Source organism: Symsagittifera roscoffensis, chromosome 1, assembly GCF_963678635.1.
Source record: "Symsagittifera roscoffensis chromosome 1, txSymRosc1.1, whole genome shotgun sequence".
In the NCBI taxonomy this organism is placed as follows: Eukaryota; Metazoa; Xenacoelomorpha; order Acoela; family Convolutidae; genus Symsagittifera; species Symsagittifera roscoffensis.
This window is the reverse complement of record NC_087062.1, coordinates 61373235-61392960: the sequence shown is the minus strand read 5'-3', so window position 1 is coordinate 61392960 and position 19726 is coordinate 61373235. Positions and strand designations below refer to the sequence as shown.

General features: G+C 36.6%; 2 protein-coding genes across 3 annotated transcripts; both read right to left on the bottom strand.

Moving 5' to 3' along the window:
- Positions 1-3: 3 nt before the first annotated feature.
- LOC134846823 (ankyrin repeat domain-containing protein 60-like) lies at positions 4-4496 on the bottom strand. The gene is made up of 5 exons (XM_063864222.1): positions 4260-4496; positions 3244-3516; positions 2197-2415; positions 748-960; positions 4-537 (listed from the first exon to the last, which is right to left on the bottom strand). The coding sequence occupies exons 1-5, from the start codon at positions 4442-4444 to the stop codon at positions 207-209; spliced, it is 1221 nt and encodes a 406-aa protein (XP_063720292.1). The 5' UTR covers positions 4445-4496; the 3' UTR covers positions 4-206.
- A 107-nt stretch (positions 4497-4603) lies between these two features.
- Positions 4604-19609, bottom strand: LOC134846812 (uncharacterized). 2 transcript variants are annotated; one of them, XM_063864209.1, is made up of 11 exons: positions 18752-19609; positions 18435-18686; positions 18234-18362; positions 17109-17473; positions 16965-17029; positions 16751-16873; positions 8399-8546; positions 7725-8029; positions 6914-7150; positions 6551-6702; positions 4604-4964 (listed from the first exon to the last, which is right to left on the bottom strand). In XM_063864209.1, the coding sequence occupies exons 1-11, from the start codon at positions 19587-19589 to the stop codon at positions 4852-4854; spliced, it is 2727 nt and encodes a 908-aa protein (XP_063720279.1). In that variant the 5' UTR covers positions 19590-19609; the 3' UTR covers positions 4604-4851. The 2 variants fall into 2 exon arrangements, with proteins under 2 accessions (XP_063720279.1, XP_063720283.1); XM_063864213.1 differs by lacking the exons at positions 18234-18362; positions 18435-18686.
- Positions 19610-19726: the final 117 nt, after the last annotated feature.

Sequence of the window (19726 nt, the reverse complement as noted above, 5' to 3'; positions counted from 1 at the left end):
AACAATAATTTCAATGACGACAAAAGATGGATCAACAACTGAACAGAAGGCACACTTGGTTCTAATCTATACACAAATTTCATTAACAGAATATTCAGTTATTTACAATTTACAGATTTTAAAAGCATGATTTTTATTTACAGACTTATGATTGAACTCTGTTGGCGCTTCCTGAAAATTTTTCAGACAGGAAAGATTTCTGAGAGTCACTGCATGCCGACTCCTAATTGCTGCAAAATGCTCTCGGGTCTTCTCGAAATCCAGTTGTCTCCTGATTTATGTGATACCCAGCTCGGATTTGTGCGTATCTTAGCTGCGGCTGACATTTGTCTTGAAAAGGCTCTATTGCAGCTCCTAGGCAGGTAAGGTTCCGATGGTCTCCCGTTTTGTGTTTGTACAGCATTGGCATCATTTTGGTTCAGCTGGTGGTTGCTACTCTGCATGGCGCCTCCGCGGGATAGGTTGCGTCTCTCTCCCTCTTGTGATATGGTGCGGCTTCTCGAGTGTCTCATGGCCTTCTCAGGCGCTGTGAAAGATCTGAAATTGCTCGTTATAAATATGAAGAAAGATTAAACTCTTTCTGAATATCAAATGCTACCTGCAACAAGAGCATTTACAAAACAACCAAATAACCACATTACTGCAGATGAATAACATCACCGTATTTTTCGATATTAACAACGAATTGATGGGTGGCAAGATTACAGTTTCAAAAACATAATAAATTATGGGTGTCTTGTACTTCACCTAGGTGCAACAGGCGTCCTCTTGGGTGCACTGAGTCGAGTGCCAGAGAACTCTTCGGGAGGGAGTATTTCTGCAGTGTACAGTCTACTCTGAGTGCCAGTGTACCATGTTTGCACGTGGCTGTCATACATCTGGTGTGCCATCAGAGGTCTCTTGTCCACCCACCTTCTACTCTTCTTCGCTCTCTGCTGCCACTCATGCATGAACAGATACCTAGAGCAGCCATTCTTCATTAGGTCAATACATATTTTTTAGAAATGGTGCAAGCTTTGATTTGGTAAAAACTGCTTTGGGGTCCCTACAGAGAACTTAGATTTTCTCCACAGCGGTTTTAAAATGCTCCCGAAGCGGTTATAAGCAAAAAAAAAATTGACAAATTTCAATCACTTTTTTTATTCGATCCTTTGTTTCAAGTCACTCTGGCAACGAAAAGACAAAAAAAATCGAATTTTCATGTAATGAATTTCAAAAACATAGCAAACAGACAGTTGGAAAAAGTCAATGCAGCAAAAAAAATGATATTTGAACCCTTATGAACTCTTATAATTATAAATTACAGTTAGAAAAGTTCCAATGAAATCGATGAGACTTAAAAAAACCTCAACTTTCGAGTTATAATCAACAGTTATCAATTCAAATTGTTGAACTTCAAGATTATTTTATTATCAAAATACTTTTTCGTGAAACAAATCCAATTTGAGAAAAATGGATCAAAAGGATAAGTTTTTTATTCCGCTGGGACATCTAAATATAGCCAACTGACAGTTGAAAAAGAGTAATGAACGCAAGGAAACAGAAAAAAAACTGACTTGCTTTTTGAAAAAAATTCAACATTCGAATTTTTAAGAGAAAATATTTGCCCTTAATGCTCTTTGAATTTCGCGAACAATTTATGATTGATGCTTTTTGATAAAATTAACCCAATTTGAGAAAACTGGATCAATAGATGAAATTTTATTTCGCTGGGAAATCTGAAAATTAATTTTTTTTCGAAACAAGAAGTCGATCACGTTTTTCGTTACCTTTCCTTTTTGGCTGTTCGGTAGTGGAGTTTGCCTTCCTATTAAATAAGGAAATGAAGTGAACAGATAAACAAATCAAAAGTAAACCGCGAAAAATCAAATTTGAGCGTTAACAAATTTTATGACTTTTCCTGAAAAAAAATCACCAAGATATTAAAAATTGAAATCCTTTTTTGAAACAGAAAAATCGAGTTTTTAGCGCTATATGCACTTTCGTTATTGGAATGCGTATTTTGCCTTTCTTTTAGCAAATGAATTTGAATTAAACGTAAAAAAAACCAAATCGAGAAAAATCAAACTTGTGTGAAAAAGTAAGCAAGATTCCCCCCCCCCCCCAAAAAAAAATTAATGAAAACGATCTAAGTAAATTTCGTCGCATTGTTCAGTGACAAAGAAACAGCTTTAAGTGAAGATTTCAAATATTCACCTCTCGCATTGTCTCTGTCCCATAGAGGCAGCTAAAGTGAGTGCAGTCTGGCCGCTGTTGTCGCTTACGGAAGTATCTGCCCCATACTGCAACAGAGTGAGGAGACTCTTCACATTACCCTGGGCCCCACAGGCGTGCAGTGCAGTCCTCCCGCCGGGGGTTTGAGCAGACACGTTGGAGCCACTCATCAAAAGCCTCGTAACTAACTGTTCGTGTCCCCTACAACCATATCATTGTGCCATTTCTAGCATTGTTCATTTACAATTTATTCAAACGCTGCTCATAAATTTTAGGCCCCTTTGACATCATACGTTTTTGTTCCGACCATTCAGAGGAAAAAAAAATTCGGATATGCTTTAGTTTTCCACGCAAAATAGGTACCAGAAATAATAAACGGAATGGATCGAGCGATATAGCCCTTTCAGTCGTGACTCGAACGATTTTAAAAAAATTTCCTAGTATCGAGAAAAACTGGTTGAAATTTTTCGACTTTCGTCTAAATTCAAGCAAATACAGCGAGCGAGTAGGCTAATAATAGGCCTTTACTAAGTTTTGCTCAAGTGAAACTTTTTATCGAGAATTCTTTTAGCGCCTTTGAAAACGAACCAAAAAAAACCAGCAAAATAATTGATAAAATTTTCGAAACTTTTTGATTAATAAAAATTTGATATTAATTTTATGTGAAAAACTGTACTAGAATGTCACTTATTTTTTCAGCTATCGAATTTCTAGGCTTTCGTTTAGATTCTCTCATCACACCAAAAACGAAAGACGGCGCAATTTGAAAAAACTTTTTTGTAGTTTTATTTATGGTCGGAAGATTCTGTGCTACTTGCACAGCAACCGGCTATCCTTGTTTATTTTGGGGTTTTCTGAAACGCCAAGAGCAGCAAATAATCCTCTCATGCTATTATTACAAAATGTTTAGTACCCTCCTGTTGAGCTCGAAGGTGATGAGAAATGTCCATTCATAAACGATTAAATGAAACAATTCATGAGCTATGGCAGTTGTTGGCAACGTTGGAGTATCAAATAAACATACGACACCTATGACTGGCGATGAAGAGAGCAACTCCTGCCCTCTCCTGTAGCCAATTGAATCTGGCTCTAGACAACATGTTTGCACTGTTGGCATCGTTGTACTTGGAGTCTTTAGTCACCCCCTGGCGCAGAGTGCGGAACACATCCCCTTCTACTGCAGCCTCTACTAAACTAAGCCACTGGTTCCACACTGTTGCCTTCAACAGAGCTCCTGGGATTATGTCCACGTATTTAAGCATCTCGTCGTCAATCAGATCAGCTCCGTCCAGGTAGAACAATCTTAACCATCATCAATAAAAGCTTTATCAGCCAGCTGATTAAATCACAAATACACGAGATGTTTCAAGACTTCATTAATCAGTCATCTGTATCCAAGCAACTTCAACGCTAACAAACGTCCGCGTTCAGCAAGACATGGCTCATTAAAATTTAGAACCCTGTTTAATTTCAGAAACCCGGCAAAATATAGGGCCGATAATGGAAAGAAAGAATTTATTTCTCATTGTTAATGGTAAATATGCATATAACGAGAACTTAAACATGAAGCACCAGAAACAGTTAGGGGACGAACCTTTTTGGGTTACAGAGCACTGCCCGTTTTATCAAATGAAATACGAAATTGAAGATCTTCAAAGAAAAGGAAAACTATATATATATCTGAAAACAAATAAAACATGGGAAAAAAATATCTAAGTTTGAATAAGCATAGAGCAGCAGATTTATGGCATTGCCTAGACAGGTTAATGACATAAGGTCCAAGCTCTGTATCAATATTTAAAGTGATTGTGCAATCGTTGTCGGTATAAAACCAAATTGAAAGGGAAGAGTTCAAATTTATCACTCAAAATTTCTGAACTCGCTAGTCTTCGGCACCCCTATTCTGTAAAAACAAAACTTGTTCACTTTACTGTTACTGCTTTTACTAACTGAAGCCTCTCTATCATCAGTAGAACTGACTGGTGGCTAAACGAGACCTTAATATCGATTTTTCATTTGCCATAACTTTTAATTTTGTAACTGACCTGATGATATGTGCTGGAATTCCCATGCTTAATTCTAGTTTCTCCTTCAACTCTCTAACCAACATTCGCCCATAGCAGCCCTCTACTCGGAACTTCTCGCCCGTGAACAATTGCACATTCAAATGGAACAGCCGCTTAGGAACTTGTCCCACGGCCCCTTGCTTGCCCACCTTGTTCGTCACCATATTTCGGTTTAAGTCATGAATAGTATCATTAATGATCACCGATATTCATAACTTTTCTGAAAATGCACCACGGATGATTCGTGAAATTATCTCAAAACTTATCTTTCAAGCAAAGGATACGTGCATAATTTCAGAAAAGGAAGATTTATATCAAATTACAATTCGAAAAGAGAAAACGCTGAATTTTTCGAAACAAACACGATAAGATCATTCTACTTATTTACAATTCAAACGGATTTTTCAAAATTATTATTTACACATTGGCATTGATTTCTAATAAACAACATTGACATCTTATATACAAGTAAATTCACATGGAAATCTGGGTACGACTAAGCTGCAGACCACACCAGTCAGTGACTGGCAAAAGAACTGAACAACTTTGATTAGGAAACATCTTTCTATTCTCACATGAGAGAGCACGCAGCGGATGCCCGGTTGGGAGTTCTGGAAGGCTTATTTATTTTCGGATCAGACGAGGGAGACGAATTGCTTTGGGTACGCTGGACCTTCACAGAACCTAAATAGCCAAGGCAAAGTGGTTAGTGTCTCTTCTCTGAAATCACATGGTTGTAGAATTGAGACCACTAAAATCAAGTTCGTTGCTTGATGTTGATGCAAAATTTTCAAACCAAAATTGCACAAAAAATCTGCTTATGCAGAACGGATCGAAATGTGAGCTGCATATAATGTAGATGAAATATTTTTTGGTTTCATTCAACGAAATTTCAAAACAATAGCGAAAACATTAAAATTCAAGCCATTCCTCGGCAAGCAAATAAAGAAGTTTTTATGAATTTTTTTGAAATCTGTGTGGTTTTCTTTGTGCGAGTACGAAATAGAAAAAATGATATCCATAGCCAGCAGACATTTGGAAAGGAGTCAATGAACGCAAGAAAAAAAAAGTTGCCTTGTTTTCTTAAAAAATCTCATCTTTTGAATCTCCAAGAAAACCGATCACCCTAATGCAATTTGAATTTCAAGAACAAGTTATGATTGACCTTTTTTGATAATATTAACCCATTTTGACTTGGAACCAAAGGTTTTTCATTCTGCTGAGAAATCTGAAAATAAAACCACTTTCGTAGCAAGAAGACGTTCAGGTTTTTTTGTGAATTTTGCATTTATGCTATTCGATAGTGGAGTTTACTCAACTTTTAACTTAGGAAATAAGCTCGCAAAAAATAAGCACACAAATGATAGTTCGACGATTGAAGTTTCCAAAAGAAATTAATTCCACGCCTTTAAAATATAAGGCCCGGCCGGGACTCGAACCGCCGACCGTTCGTTCCTAAGGCGCGTGCTTCAGCTTTAAACCAAATGGGAAGGGGCTGAAAGGTTTCGAGGTTCCATATAAAACATAAAGGAAAATAAAACAAAGTCCGGCCGGGGTTCGAGCCCAATACCTGTCGCATGCAAAAAACGTTAGTTACGAGAAAAAAGTTTAATATTAGATAACAAGTCACTTGCTCTCGCAAATGAAAAGAAATCATATTTCACACCGCGCGCAAAATAAAACTTGAGCGTGAACGAAAATCAAATTAGAAAAAAAAGAAAACTCATGAACACTTTATATAAGTGAAAATCACTTTGTTGTTTTACACTTAAAAATACTTGAAGACCTCCGACTTCGTGGTCGGATCAAACATAAATGAACACAGAGGCGAAGCCGCAGCATCGCAAACACGAGCGAGAAAGCGGCAAAGATTCAGAAGCTTTAAAACGCAAAACATTTGCATGGAATAACCTGGAATATAATAAACCAAAGTAACCCAAACTAACTTTGTATGTAATAAATTAGAACGCATTAAACCAAATTGCGTATGAATAATGGATTTCAAAAATTGAGTTAAAAAATTTCTGAAATGAGATTTTATCTATTATACTGTTGTACGAAACAAATAGCTTTTTTCCGGTTCCATTGATGAATTTACAAACCATCAACTGGGTAAGCTTTTTACTAATCAGATGTCAGAGCACTTGGGATTAAAATGTAGCCCACCAATTCAAAAGTGCCACCAAATGTATTTGCGACTTAGGTTGGAAAAAAAAGTTGCATCGTACTATCACACTTCGCTTTGCTCGTGTAAAAACCCGAACACTCACCCTTGAATTGTGGCAGAATTGAACGTTTGGATCGGATTGATTTCGAGTTAGCATCTAATGTGGACTCCATCATTCTACTAGTACCCTGCATCAAGCTCATATCTGTCGAGCTATGCTCCACTAGACTCTCGTCTCCCCCAAATGGTCTGCACCTTCACAAATAACAAATACATTTTATAGAATACTAATTGAACTCATCATTTTTAAACTTTAACTCCTCTTCTTTTATAAATTGCTAATACTTTTCTCGTAACAAAACGCTTGCTAAAATTCGCCATCTTAATTTGTAATTCTGAAACACACAAATGGAATTCATACTCAGATGGAAAATATCTTCTTCAATGAACTCGATTCCACACTAACCTTGAACTCCCTTGACCCCTCCTGGTATCTTCAACTTCAACTGTATCTCTGCCCAATTTGACAACAGGCTCAACAGTGTTCTCATGTTCCCCCACAGTAGCCAGAAGAGGCAGTTTTGGTCTAGTGCTTTTCAGACTGCGACTCAATGACATGAATGAGGATGTTCCACCTGGCTCGATTGACCGTATTTTGAAATTATTTCGGTCCGCACTCCCAGCTCTGCTGCTAGTTTTGCCCCTAAAAATATTCACTCATAATAAACAAAATTTCCGAACCAAAACCCTTTCAAGCCAAAACATAGCCAAAAGACCGTTGGAAAAGAGCCAATGCACGCAATGAAATAAAAAAAATTGACTTGTTTCTTGAAAAAAAATCTCAACTTTACGTTAGAAGTCGATCACGAAGTCGATTACAATTAGAAGTCGATTACGTTTTTTGTGACTTTTACACTTCGATGATGGAATTTGCCTTCCTTTTAACAGAGAAATGAATTGAACTTTAATATATTTAACTTTTGCTGAAAAAAATCGCCACGTTCATCGACTCTTAATCACTGTATCGAAAAAACCTGGTCTGATTATTTTTGCAGCTCAGAGAATAATTTATGGCAGAAGATTGGGGAATAAAAAAATCCATCCCAATTTTTTTTAATGATACACTGTGCTATAGCATAATACAATACGTTTCCAAAGCTTAGTAGGATGTCAGTGTTCCCTTCATTATTCAAAAAGTGCCTAACATTCAGACACTCTGTTCTAAATCTGCATCATTAGTGCGAGAAAAAAATATGCAGGGTGCAATTCTAGCTCACCTGCTATCCAGCTGAGCAGTGTGCTCGTATACTATGGAGTCATTCGCGAACTTTGTGTCAGTGAGGGTCCGAGTTTTTCTCCGGGACAACTTTGAACTATTTTGGAGCTTGGCTGGACTTTTCGTAACTTCGTTGGATCCGTATTGTGTACTCTTTCCTTTGTATCCGCTCTCACTTGACGAATCAGAGGAGTTGTCTGAAGATCTTTGCATGTTCTGCAGTCTTTGCTCTAGCTTTCTGTACAGCTCAGTTCCCCACAGCGTGTCGTTTTTGGGAGTAGGAGTCGACGAAACCTCCTCGCTTGACTGAAAAGCAGCTTATTTTTACAATTCAACCAAAAAGTTCCAACTTAACATGTACAGTGGCATGGGCTGTTTTTGATGCCGGGTGACTTAGCCGGACTCGGGAAAACAATTTCGAACCCAAAAAAAAATCGTTATGGTATCTCAAATTGTACGAAAAAACCCAAATCAAACGCTTCACCACACTTTCAGCCATAGCAGCCAAGAGAGAGTTGGAAAAGTGTCAATAAAAAAATCACATTAAACCTCTTGGAACTTTGATAACAGTTTGTTCGAAACTTTTAAAATGAAACTAACCACCAATCAGAGAAAAAAGTGTCACTGAACAAAACTAGACCTGTATTGTTTTTAAAAAAGTCTGAATGATCTAACGTCAGTGAGTGTTCGATCGTGGTCCGTTTTCTTTTTGCTCAATTTCAACCCAGACCCACTGGTTTCTGCAGGGTCGTGAATTTCTACTGCCAGTCCCTTCGCAATATAACTTGCATTGTCAGACACTCTTCGCCTCCTATTCACGTCGCTAAAACATACAAAACATAGCCAAAGAAAGGTAAGAGCCAAAAAAAAAGAAATAGAACAACCAATTGAATTATCCTATGTTGAAGTATCCTACTCTTTTAATTTCAATTGGAGTGACACTGAAGCGAAGCACACCAAAAACAAAGCACGATTCGCTAGTCTACAGAAAAGGAGACAAAAACTATTGTCAGTAAAATGTTTGAAAACAGTGGAACTTTTTCATACGTTTTCTCGAAGAAGACGATTGCGTTCGTTAGATTAGCATTTACTCGGAAGACAATTCTTCGGCAGACAATCAAGTTGAACCGAAGTTTGCCCCTTAGCACACGCATAAAAATGCAAAATGATGCAACTAAGCCAAGATAACGTACGCCGGAACCATTTAAAGCCGAAAAAACCTGATCCAATCTTAACCAAAGCCGACTCTAGTAATTTTAAAACCAAATAAATAAACAAAATCAATTTTCAGTTGTGATAAACTCATTAAATAGTTTGAGATAATGAATGATAATCAACCCATCTGTGATGATGATCCTTTTCTAGAACAACTGGCCGTTGTCTAATGAGAAGAATTAAACAAATTATTTCAGAAAAACAAGGACTTTCTCTTTTTATTCAATATCGTTGGCAAGGAGATCAAAAACTTGAGGGCGGATCAATCAGACTTTGTGCCGAATTATACAAAATCCTATCGAAATCTAAGATGTATTCGACACAATGGGCGATATCCTGCAAATAATGAGTAACTACATGTGGGTTAACATCCCCGGACAACATATTGCTGCCTGTCATCCTTTGAAACCTGGAACAACGCACAAGCGATTGTTAAGTTCATATAACACGCAGGTCGTCACGTTGTTTGGAGTTTAAGATCATGCCTCAAAAAATTCAGGAGCAATAAAGTACAACCAGTGTTCATCGAAGACCGCTTATCCCATCGCACAGAGCATCAGATCAGAAGCGATAGCCAACCATAGCCCATAGAATACTCACAAACAAAATGTTTATGCCAAATACCCTGACAATCCGCAGCAAACCCCGAAAAAATTAAAACTAAATCTGAATTATATGCAGTAACTGGCACATCTGCTAAAACAAGAAAACCAAAAGATTTTTGCTAATTAAACTGAGCAGATGATGACAAGGAAACGCCAAAAATCTCAACTTGAGAAGAATCAAGAGGCAGTTTCCAACTTCCACATTCGGTGAACAAAACGGAAGACAAATATTTCTCCAATGACGAAAAGGAAGAACCTCAATCTATTGTAAATGAAATTGTAAATTCAATTGCTCCTTAAATCATTGCAGCACTGAAACCAATTCAACCAGCAATTAATTGCAATATTGCCAACCCCAGGCATAACGTCACAAGGTACTTTTCGCGCTGAAAAGTCAAATGGCACCTATCGATAGCTCTATATCATCCAACTTATCAGATGCTTTCAAAGATTTTTCAGTTCCGCATTCGAACACCATGTTACAAGACGCATTTGGAGAAATTGAAAGCATTTCTACTAAGCAATGAGTCACCACCAGATATAATTTGCTCAAAAGAAACTAAATTATAATGATAGCTTCAATGGTCATCTTATTAATGGATCTAATGATTATTTAAAAAGAAATCGAACTAGTGTAAGGGGAGGGTCATGATATGAGCTAAAGAAAACGTTAAATTACTCAGGCAACTTGAAACTCTGTTTGAACAATTAAATTTTGCTGACATCGAAAAAAAGTTATATAACCCACCAAGAACTAAAAAATTGTAGTTCCTTATCAGCTTGACGAAATCTTAGCATTAAATAATTCAACATCGGAGGAGGTCCTATACGAGGGGATTTTGATAACAATATGCAACAGGAAGCTCAGCTTTCTACTAGCTACTTAAATAGAATCGTTTCCAATGGACTTGAGGTTTTTGGTATTGAGCCGACTCAAGTATCACCATCATCATCGAATGTTGATCACTTTATACATCATAACTGACCGAATGCTGTAACGAAAGTCATGTAGCATGAAAACACTGCTGATCATTATCAGATCCTAATCAAATAGTAAATAAAATTACATTCAGATTTTATATATAATTTAAGGGATTCTACTTTCGAAAACACAAATAAAAGCTCAGTAATTTTCAAAGAATTGCAACAATCTTTCGATGCAAATGAAAACGATACTCTTCAAATGAAAGATCCCGAGCAAGCCTTTGACAGTTTTCAACCTATCTTTAAAAAGGTGATTAGGAGATCTAAACCAATCAAGAAAATAAGACCTAGCAGGAAACCATATCCACGATGGTTCAATAATGCATTAAAGAATCTCAGAACAAAGAGAAATGAAGCCCACAGATACTCGAAAAAAAAAAACTAGTAAACTTGAAACATCGAAAATATTGAACATTTTCAGCCAATTGAGAAAAAAGCGACAGGTGAAACGATACAACAAAAGCGTACCATTCCACAATACAAGATGGTCAGTGAGATGGAAATAACTAAGAGAAAAAACTATAAAAACCAGAAACTCGATCTTAGAAAAACAGACAAAAACACAACTACAAGCCAAAAGAACGCTTTTACTAACTTCCGCGCGTCTACTCAGCCAACAACACGTGTTTAAACGCCAATCCATCCAAAAACAAAAATGATAAAGTAAATGGTCATAAAAATTGACATTATTTTGGTAATACGAAAAATTCTATCTAAGAAAAAAAACAGACGACAAGCACAACCACTAGCAAAAAACACGCTTTCAGTATTTTCCGATCCAATCAGCCAAAACACATGCTTAGACGCCAATGGATCCTAAGACAAAAATGGCAAAGGAAATTTATATGAAAAATTAACAATTATTTTGATAATACGAAAAATTCAATCTCAGAGAAACACAAACACAACCGCTAGTAATAAGCACATTTGGTAATTTTCGAGCGTCCACTAAGCCAAAACACGTGTCTCATAGATCCATGGCTAAAGTTTTGAAGCGACTAAAAAGTTTGAACTTTTAACCTTTATACTACGAGCCGAGCTGATTTATTAAAAACATGAACAATCATTTTTGATTCTTATAACGATGCAAAATAAGTTCACTAAACGGACAAATTAAGAGCCGAAATCATTTAAAACCGACAAAACATGAGCCGATATCATTTAGGCCGATTAAAACTACAGGAGTTAATTAATGACGCTTAAGATTATATTGAAAAATGGCTACAGCGCAAAAAAAAGGGCTGGCAACTAACCTGACAAAACATAAGCCGACAAACTAAAACCCGACTAATCAAGAATTCCCGAAAAAACCCCTGACCTTTCGGTTTCAAACGAAACTGTATAACCTCCAGACCACGTGCGATGAGGTCTTGTAGTTGCAACGGTTCGCTAATAAAGCAGCATCAATTTCAATTCAAATGTATAAAGAATTTTGTTTAGGGAAAAAAGTGTGGTTCCCGATGACAAGACATTCGCAAGTGTAAAAATAACAAACTACATTAAAAATCACAAATCACTTCCAGATACAAAAACACCGTACACAAGAAAAAGCCAACAAACCATAAGCAGACAACCCATACGCCGATCGGTTTTTCATATTAAATACTTTAGGTTCATTAAAAACAGGTGCTGATCGGATTCGAGCGTAGTCCCTTAGCCGTCCACGGATACCTTTCGTAGCCAGAATTTAAAATTAAAATTTCAAGAAATTGAGCATGTTTGGCTGCTGCAAAATTGAATGCTGCAGAAATGATTCATTGATTTTGTTTAACTAGTTGTTAATTTAAAAAAATCTATATTCAGTTTATTAACGCTTAGTAGACGCAAGCGTGTGCAAGCGGTCAAAAAGATTATAAAAAAAACTGTACTGAAATATATTGAAAATTGCTTTGGTGTCTCAAGATAAATTACTAAATTGCATTTGTATCTCGTTCAAAAGTGCCCTATCTTGAATCATGCCGAAAACTCATGGATAAAACAAAAGGATATACTCTTGCAAAGGGATTCAGTAATTTTTTCATCAACAATGTTAAAACCTGAAAACAGATATTTCAAATTATATCCGCCTTCTGTACCTGAATTAAATTGGTCCATGTTTTTTATAGAAAAACAAATTGAAATCAACAATTTTCGCAATCAAATTGTGAAAGCATCCAAAAACGTTGCTGCCTTATTTCTATCGTTTCTAATGAATCGTTCATTTGAAAGTATTATTCTTTCCACTTTTCGTCAAGCGAAAACAATTCCCATTCATAAACAAAATTTTCTATTGGATGAAAACAAATACAGGCCAATCTCTTTACTTATTGTATGGAGCAAGGTACACAAAAGAGCAATGTATAATCAAATTTCCCTTTGATGTATAGAAAAAAGATTGGATTTAGATCAAAACAAAGTATAATAGAACCATTTGTTGAACTAACTGATAAAATAAGATCAACGACCGTCAACGTGTTGAAGTTACTGGTGTCTCTTCGGATCCGAAAAAAAAACAATCAAATGTGGCGTCCCACAAGGATCAATTCTAGTTCCCTTGATGTTCCTTATAAATATTAATGACTTAACCATGACATAAACAGCCGAAAAAAAATTATTTACAAATGACCCCAACATAAATGCTTTAGGTTGCCAGTTGGCAGATATAAGAGAAAAGTTACATGAAATTGACCATTGGTTGCATGAAAATGGGCTAACTGTAAGCACCAATAAGACAATACATACAAACTTTTGAGTGTTCCAACTCAAAAAATTCCATTGACATCTAAGTTTACTCAAAATTATCTTTTCGAAGGCATAAATATTCGCTGAAACTGAGACTCGGCAAACAATTCAGGATTGTATCAAAACTTAGATATATTGCGCCAAGAATGCTACAAGCTGCTGTAGTTACAGTTCGCTTGAATTTTTGTTTCTTCTGCAAAAGAAAATAGGTGCTTAAGATTCGTTCTTTATGAGCTACTTAAAATCGTGCTTTGCGCAGTTACAGCATCTCTCTCTCAATCTTTTTTAAACTATTCACATTCGTTCGACACAGAGGCGAAGTTGCACTTTGCATACACCAAGCAAAAATATGACCGATAAGTAATTAAGTGATGCACGCCAATTATGAATCTAATAATTGCTAAGTGACGCAAGCCTTTTCTGACACATTAGCAGGCAATAAAAAAATAATTTACCAACTAACATGCCTCAATTAAAAGAGCGGACGCAATTTAACTAGTATACAAAAAAATCAATAAAAACATCCGACCCTGCGCAGAATCAAACCTTCTTTGCTCTGTTGCGGGTCTCCTTACCAACCTCTACGCTACAGATCCATGACACCTTGAAGCTTAAGTGTTATTTGTAATATAATAGTGTATGTGACTATCCTTAGCATTGGCTGCATTTAATAGCTGTTTACGCAAAATGAACACAAATATTTGCGACTTAAATAATAAAAAAGAGAGTTCATACTAACACACAAGTTTTGCTTGTGTAATTATAACTACTCATCAAGAGGTGGGTTCTCAGGTCGACCATTTCTGTCAAATGAGAAGAATCGCTGCATGATACGCTTGGTGACCACCACGAAGCATAATTTAACGGGACAATTTAGCTTGTGTAAATAAAAGACAAGGGCCACGAGACTGTCGAAAACAAAATTATTGTCAGAACCCATATGTACAAAAAAATTAATCGGTTCTCAAATCTATATCGCGCAACCAAGTTTTCTAGCCTTTTATCTGATCAAAAATTGATCCCAGAGGATATTGAAAGATACTCAAAAACAGAAACAACAGCTTTTCATCATACATTTAAACATGTTTTTTTTGACGCAAAATGACGAGCTAATCGGTTCGATTTTTAAAAAATAACTTTAAAAAATGAACTGTTGGTTGCATGCTGACGGGTGTATGATCTGAGGTAACGATTCTAATACCAAAAAGTGACATTCCAAAAGTTGACATTCCAAAAATTTCGGAAAAAATTACTTGAAAAAACAGACCGTGAACATGCATTTTGCTGGAGTACGCTTAGTTTATCTTAGCAAGTAAAACTTTGATCACGGGCGCACGATAATAACTTGATGTTTTTAACAACTCACAAAACATATACACGATCTTACTCTTCGTGTAAAAAAACACACACACATAGCTAGGTTAGGCGTTTTGTGAGGCATATGGCCCCGTTGTCTGTCCTCCCGAGTCTCATTCCAAATAACAACTAACGGTCAAATATTCAATTATTTATTTGCGATTGACCGGACCAATTTAATCATTCGTTCTTAGTTAGTAAAATTTAGTGAAATCATTCAAGTCATTGTTGTGAAAACTAGTCGATAAAATGCAAAAATTTATTATCAAGCTAACTCAATAAACAAAAACGGAATCAATAGGTTCTGTTTGTTTTATTTCATTGGGAAAGTGACTTAATTTACTAATGTCATTTTAGCCTGTAGAGTCAACTTTTGCGACATTTCAAAACTAGTGATGAGTTGTACTTTGTCGGCTTAAATTCTTTATGCCAGCAACATTACCACCGAATTGTCTACGAATGTCTTTTTCAAATTGATAGAAGTCGATGCTGCTATTAATAAGATGCAAGGTATCAAATCGATAAAGCTCCGAAAAATTTTAAGTTAATTTATAGAGAAACGGTTGGCGTAAAGTTTAAAGCCTATATAAGCAAGGAGTTTGAGCGATAAACGTTTGGAACATTTCAGTTATTTCATGGAAAAAATCGGCTCGCGAAAAGTAGAAACTTTTCTAAGCAAGCTATTGGAGCATTGACAAATTGAGTTATTCTCTATTTGTCCTCAAAGCTTATTGCAATGCGACAAAGCTAAATTTACTCAAACACGCTATTGAAGCAATGAAACTTGAAAAAACATCAAAATTAGTTTTCATAGCTTGCATTTCTTCGCAAAATTAAAGTTCAAGCGAGCTATTGAGGCGAAGAAACTTCGCAATATGCAAATTTGCTTCAAAGAACGAGTCGATTTGCAAATTTTTCTCAGTAGGCAATTAAGGAGAAGATGCAAATTGTGGGAGATAATCCTTTCGATATAAATGAAGGTTTTCTAAGAAAGCTAATCAAGCGAGAACATTTAAAATATATGTTAAAATATTCCATAGAGAACCGGTTAACTAAAAGCCATTTTGTTCGCAGCAAGATATTGAATCAATGATGCTTCAGAAGATATAAGTTATTGCATAGAGCAAGTCGGTCCGCGAAAACCTTCTCCAGGTAAGCTATCCAAATGATGAAACTTTGAATCAATTTAAGTTGCTCCATAGAGCAAACTGGATCGCGAAAAATAGAAGTTTTTCTAAGCAAGCCATTAAAGCAATGAACACTATTTCTAAATTCTTTTCATAGTTTGAAGTTCTCAAGCAAGTTGTTCAAAGCAAGCTATTGAAACGATGAAAACATTGAAACATTCTTGGCATTCTCTTAACCGTTGAGCCAAGAGAGTTGTACATTGCGCTCGGCAAAAATAAAACGACCCGTTCAGTTAAACACTGCGTCCACCACTTAAATAATAAGATACAGAGACGAAGCGGAGCTTCGCACCACTTGCGATAAAACATGAAAAAACATAAGTTGAAAAAAATAGGTGAACCTAAATTTTCGTATGCCGCGATTAAAAACAATTAGAGACCCAGCTAAAGCTGGCGGTAAGTTTTTGATTTTGAATGAATTTGCTATACTGATGCGGCACGGAAAATGTAATTTCAAAAATTGCACTTCGCCTAAAACCTTTATTGTTTCTCTGATAAAAAAATTGAGGCGTCGTTGCTTCTGCAGGAACAATTATCGCACCCAACTCTTTCTATTGAAATATTCATCTCAAATTCGATTGAGTAAAATTTTAAAAAATTCATAAAGTTTCCTAGAGACTTGAAAGATAATTTGTTTTTGGGTTAAAAAAAGTCTAGTACCTCATTACAAGTCACTCGCTCTCGCAAGTGAATAAACGTCACTTTATCAACCAGAAACGTCGGGATAAACAAAACCCAGAACCTTAAAAGCCTAGACATCACAAATTTCGCTAAATCAAGAGTTCATTTCATTCGGTGAGCTATAGCAGGTTGCGGAAAAGTTTTTCTGCATCTGTTCACTGGTGGGAAGTAAATGTAAGATTCCAATAAAGAATGTATTGCCCGTGTCCCACAAAATGAACAAACATGTGCGACTTAATGTTTAAAAAATATCAATTTTCAAGCAAAGCCGAACTCACTCAAGAGGATCGGAACTGCTGTTATCTTCGCTGGCGATGTTTGCCAAACTTTTCTTTTCCTCATTGCCCTTACTAGTCTGTTGTCGAACATTTGACCTTCTTTGTTTCTGGTCCGTAGATCCGCTGGTAAACATATGTATTTTTGACTAGTCACGTTTTTTGTTGATCTTCGTGATTTACACTAGCATGTATTAAAAAAGTAACAAACAATTACCTGGTTTGTTGTCCTCGCATTCTATGGTTACTCCCTTTCTGCTCTTTGCTTTTTTCGTCCACATTCTGCAACATCGAAAAGTTATTTTGGTTCCAACATCAAATGAATCTCGTAATTACTCATTTGAATTTTCATGTTACTTACAGAAGAATGGGTTAGAACTGGAGAAAGTGGCGTAGTTGTAGTATCATCAATTAGTGATGTTGACGCCGTCCCTTCGTCTTCGCCTTCTTTCTCTGTCCATTCCTTTACCATCTGATTCACACTCCCTCCTTCACTTATAGCCCCCATACGCACAACTTCTCTCTTCAACTGCTCAACTAATTCATTCAGGTTAGCCCCATCAGCAGGATCACTGATCTGTGTATTCTGGTGTCTATGCTGGGAGCTTCTCTTTACGGCTACCACTAGACAGGAAGTGAGCGCAGACGCTGCTTTGCCATCATTGTCACCTTTCATTAGATATGCCCGGTGTAATAACTCCAACGTTTGCTGCTCACATTCAGACACTAAACTCAACGTCATCAGTCAAACCTCTTGATTTATTAACCCAACAAAACAAAAATTATGATATTGATAATCAAATCGATATTTTTGTGTGCTCCAACGTTTTTGAGCACATCAGTAGATAGATTATGATAGAATCATGTACCTGCCAATAAGTACAGCTGTTATATAGATTCGCTCGTAACTGTAATACAAAAAAAAGACATTTCAGTCAACTAGTTCAGGTTTTTTTCAATATTTTCTTCTTATTTACCAACAGTTTTTCCATTCAGAGAAATCTGCATTGCGATTGATTATGTCTAGACAGAGTTTATACACCAGCGTAACACCATCACAGCAATCGTCACAAAGTGGGGAAAAATATCACTAGGGTGGTTTTTTTTCGTGATCCGAAAATAAAGAGGCGAAGCTTCGCAGGCAAACTTTAGCCAGAACATGACAAAAAAGCAGCAATAAAAAAGTAGAACAGAGGACCTAGAGATTAAGAGTCTCACACCCTAAGAACTCAGCCACGGAAGCTGAATGGGCAATAGCCAAACACAAGTCACAAAAAAGCAGAGAACAGATGCTATGCAATTTCCAAATAAGTGAACACTTTTATTTGCGAGTAAGGCTAGAAAAAAAAGAAGGTTCGTAGCAATACACTAAGCTGACGCTAGTCTACTAACCAACAAAAAAATTTTAAAACATTCTTTGTTACTTGCGCGGCAACCGGCTTTCTCTGCTGAAATTATATTTTTTGATGAGTAATTGATTGCTTACCCGATCCTTGCACAATAGCGAGAGACTTTCCAAGGAAGGCTAAGCTAGTCTGAACTTGATTTAATTCCAAATACACTTCGCCCATTTTCGTGTAGCAACTGGCGGCTCTTTTGGACAAACCAATTTGCTCTGTAAACCATTTCAATCGATTAAAAAACCTGAACTCATGCCTTATTTGGGTGCAAAAAGCGAAAGTATTACCAAAAATTTCTGCTGCAAGATCGTAATCAAGAAGCGCTTGTTCTGTTTGCGATTTATGATTTAATTGCGCGAGCGTAAGGTATGAATCGCCATGAAACTCCGCCAACTGTTTGTATGCAGCTATGCTAAGAGAAGGATTCCTTAAGGAAGAGAGCACCAATTTCAACCCAAGCTCAGCGACTTGTTTAGCGTTGATGACATCGTTAGCTTTCATATATTTTTCTGCCAGTTTCAAAACCATCGTCAACAAGGCTATAACAAAGATGATGATAAATATTGCCCTTAAAAAAACAAACGTCTATGTAGACTTTTCTAACCTCTAGGGGTGATCGATTTTGGAGTCTGGTTTGTTAATATCTGGTAGCATGAATCTAAGGACATGAGAGCTTCATTTAAGTCTTGTTTTTCAATTAAATAATCAGCAAGTGAAAAGTGACTCAATAAAAGTTTTTCTAGATTTTGCAGTTTTTCATAAGCCACAACACTTTTTTTGCAATACTTGATAGCCGTATCTGTGGAAGATAATATTTTGAATATGTTTGACAACTTCAAGCATATCTCAGCGTGCTGTTCGGTTTCCTTTAAGCCTTGCTGTTCAAGAAACTTTGCTGCTATCTTAAAGTGATGAATGGCTGCATGTGCATGACCTAAAGCTTCGTATGCCAATCCAAAATTGAAATTAAGATCGAATTCCAGATCTGAGGAGGCGCCCATTGTACTGGCCTGCAGCAAATAACTCAATCCTTTTTGTGGTTTCTGAAGTGAAATGTAGAGAGCACCAAGATTGAGGCAGCAAATTTTGAGAATTCTTTTGTCATCAAGCATGGCCGATCGTTGGAAAGCGGTCGAGAACGCATTGAGCGCACTTTCTACGTGCCCCTTTTCAAGCTCAGTATTACCGAGCTTTGTATATGACTCAACGTCGTTCAAAATAACCATTTGTGACATCCTTTGAAAAGAAGGATGAGCTGCAGAAGGAATTTCTCCTTGATTTAAATGAGTCGCAGGAAGAAGGAACGATATACTTCGACCAGATTGTGAAGAAACTGGCAGACTGGCAATTGGGGCAGCAACGTCATTAAGTTTCTCGTGTTCGCTTTGCGAATCAACATTTCCCTGTCTTGATTCGTTTTGATCTACATCTGATGCCATCATTCAACAAACCATCATCTGAATAAAAAACATTTTATTCATTGAAAAACGAGGATTTTAATTGTGAAATGATAATTAATATTATTAGGCAAATGTAAGTCACACAAATTTACTTTTCTTCGAAGAAATTTTTGCTAAAA

Coding starts and splice junctions, on each gene's coding strand:
- LOC134846823 (XM_063864222.1), bottom strand. CDS start 4,444: ATGGTGACGAACAAGGTGGGCAAGCAAGGGGCCGTGGGACAAGTTCCT. Junction 3,517..4,259: donor ATTCCAGCACATATCATCAG/GTCAGTTACAAA, acceptor ATGATGGTTAAG/ATTGTTCTACCTGGACGGAG. Junction 2,416..3,243: donor CTCTTCATCGCCAGTCATAG/GTGTCGTATGTT, acceptor ATATGGTTGTAG/GGGACACGAACAGTTAGTTA.
- LOC134846812 (XM_063864209.1), bottom strand. CDS start 19,589: ATGATGGCATCAGATGTAGATCAAAACGAATCAAGACAGGGAAATGTT. Junction 8,547..16,750: donor AGCAGTTCCGATCCTCTTGA/GTGAGTTCGGCT, acceptor TGTATGTTTTAG/CGACGTGAATAGGAGGCGAA. Junction 8,030..8,398: donor ACGATCGAACACTCACTGAC/GTTAGATCATTC, acceptor GCTGCTTTTCAG/TCAAGCGAGGAGGTTTCGTC.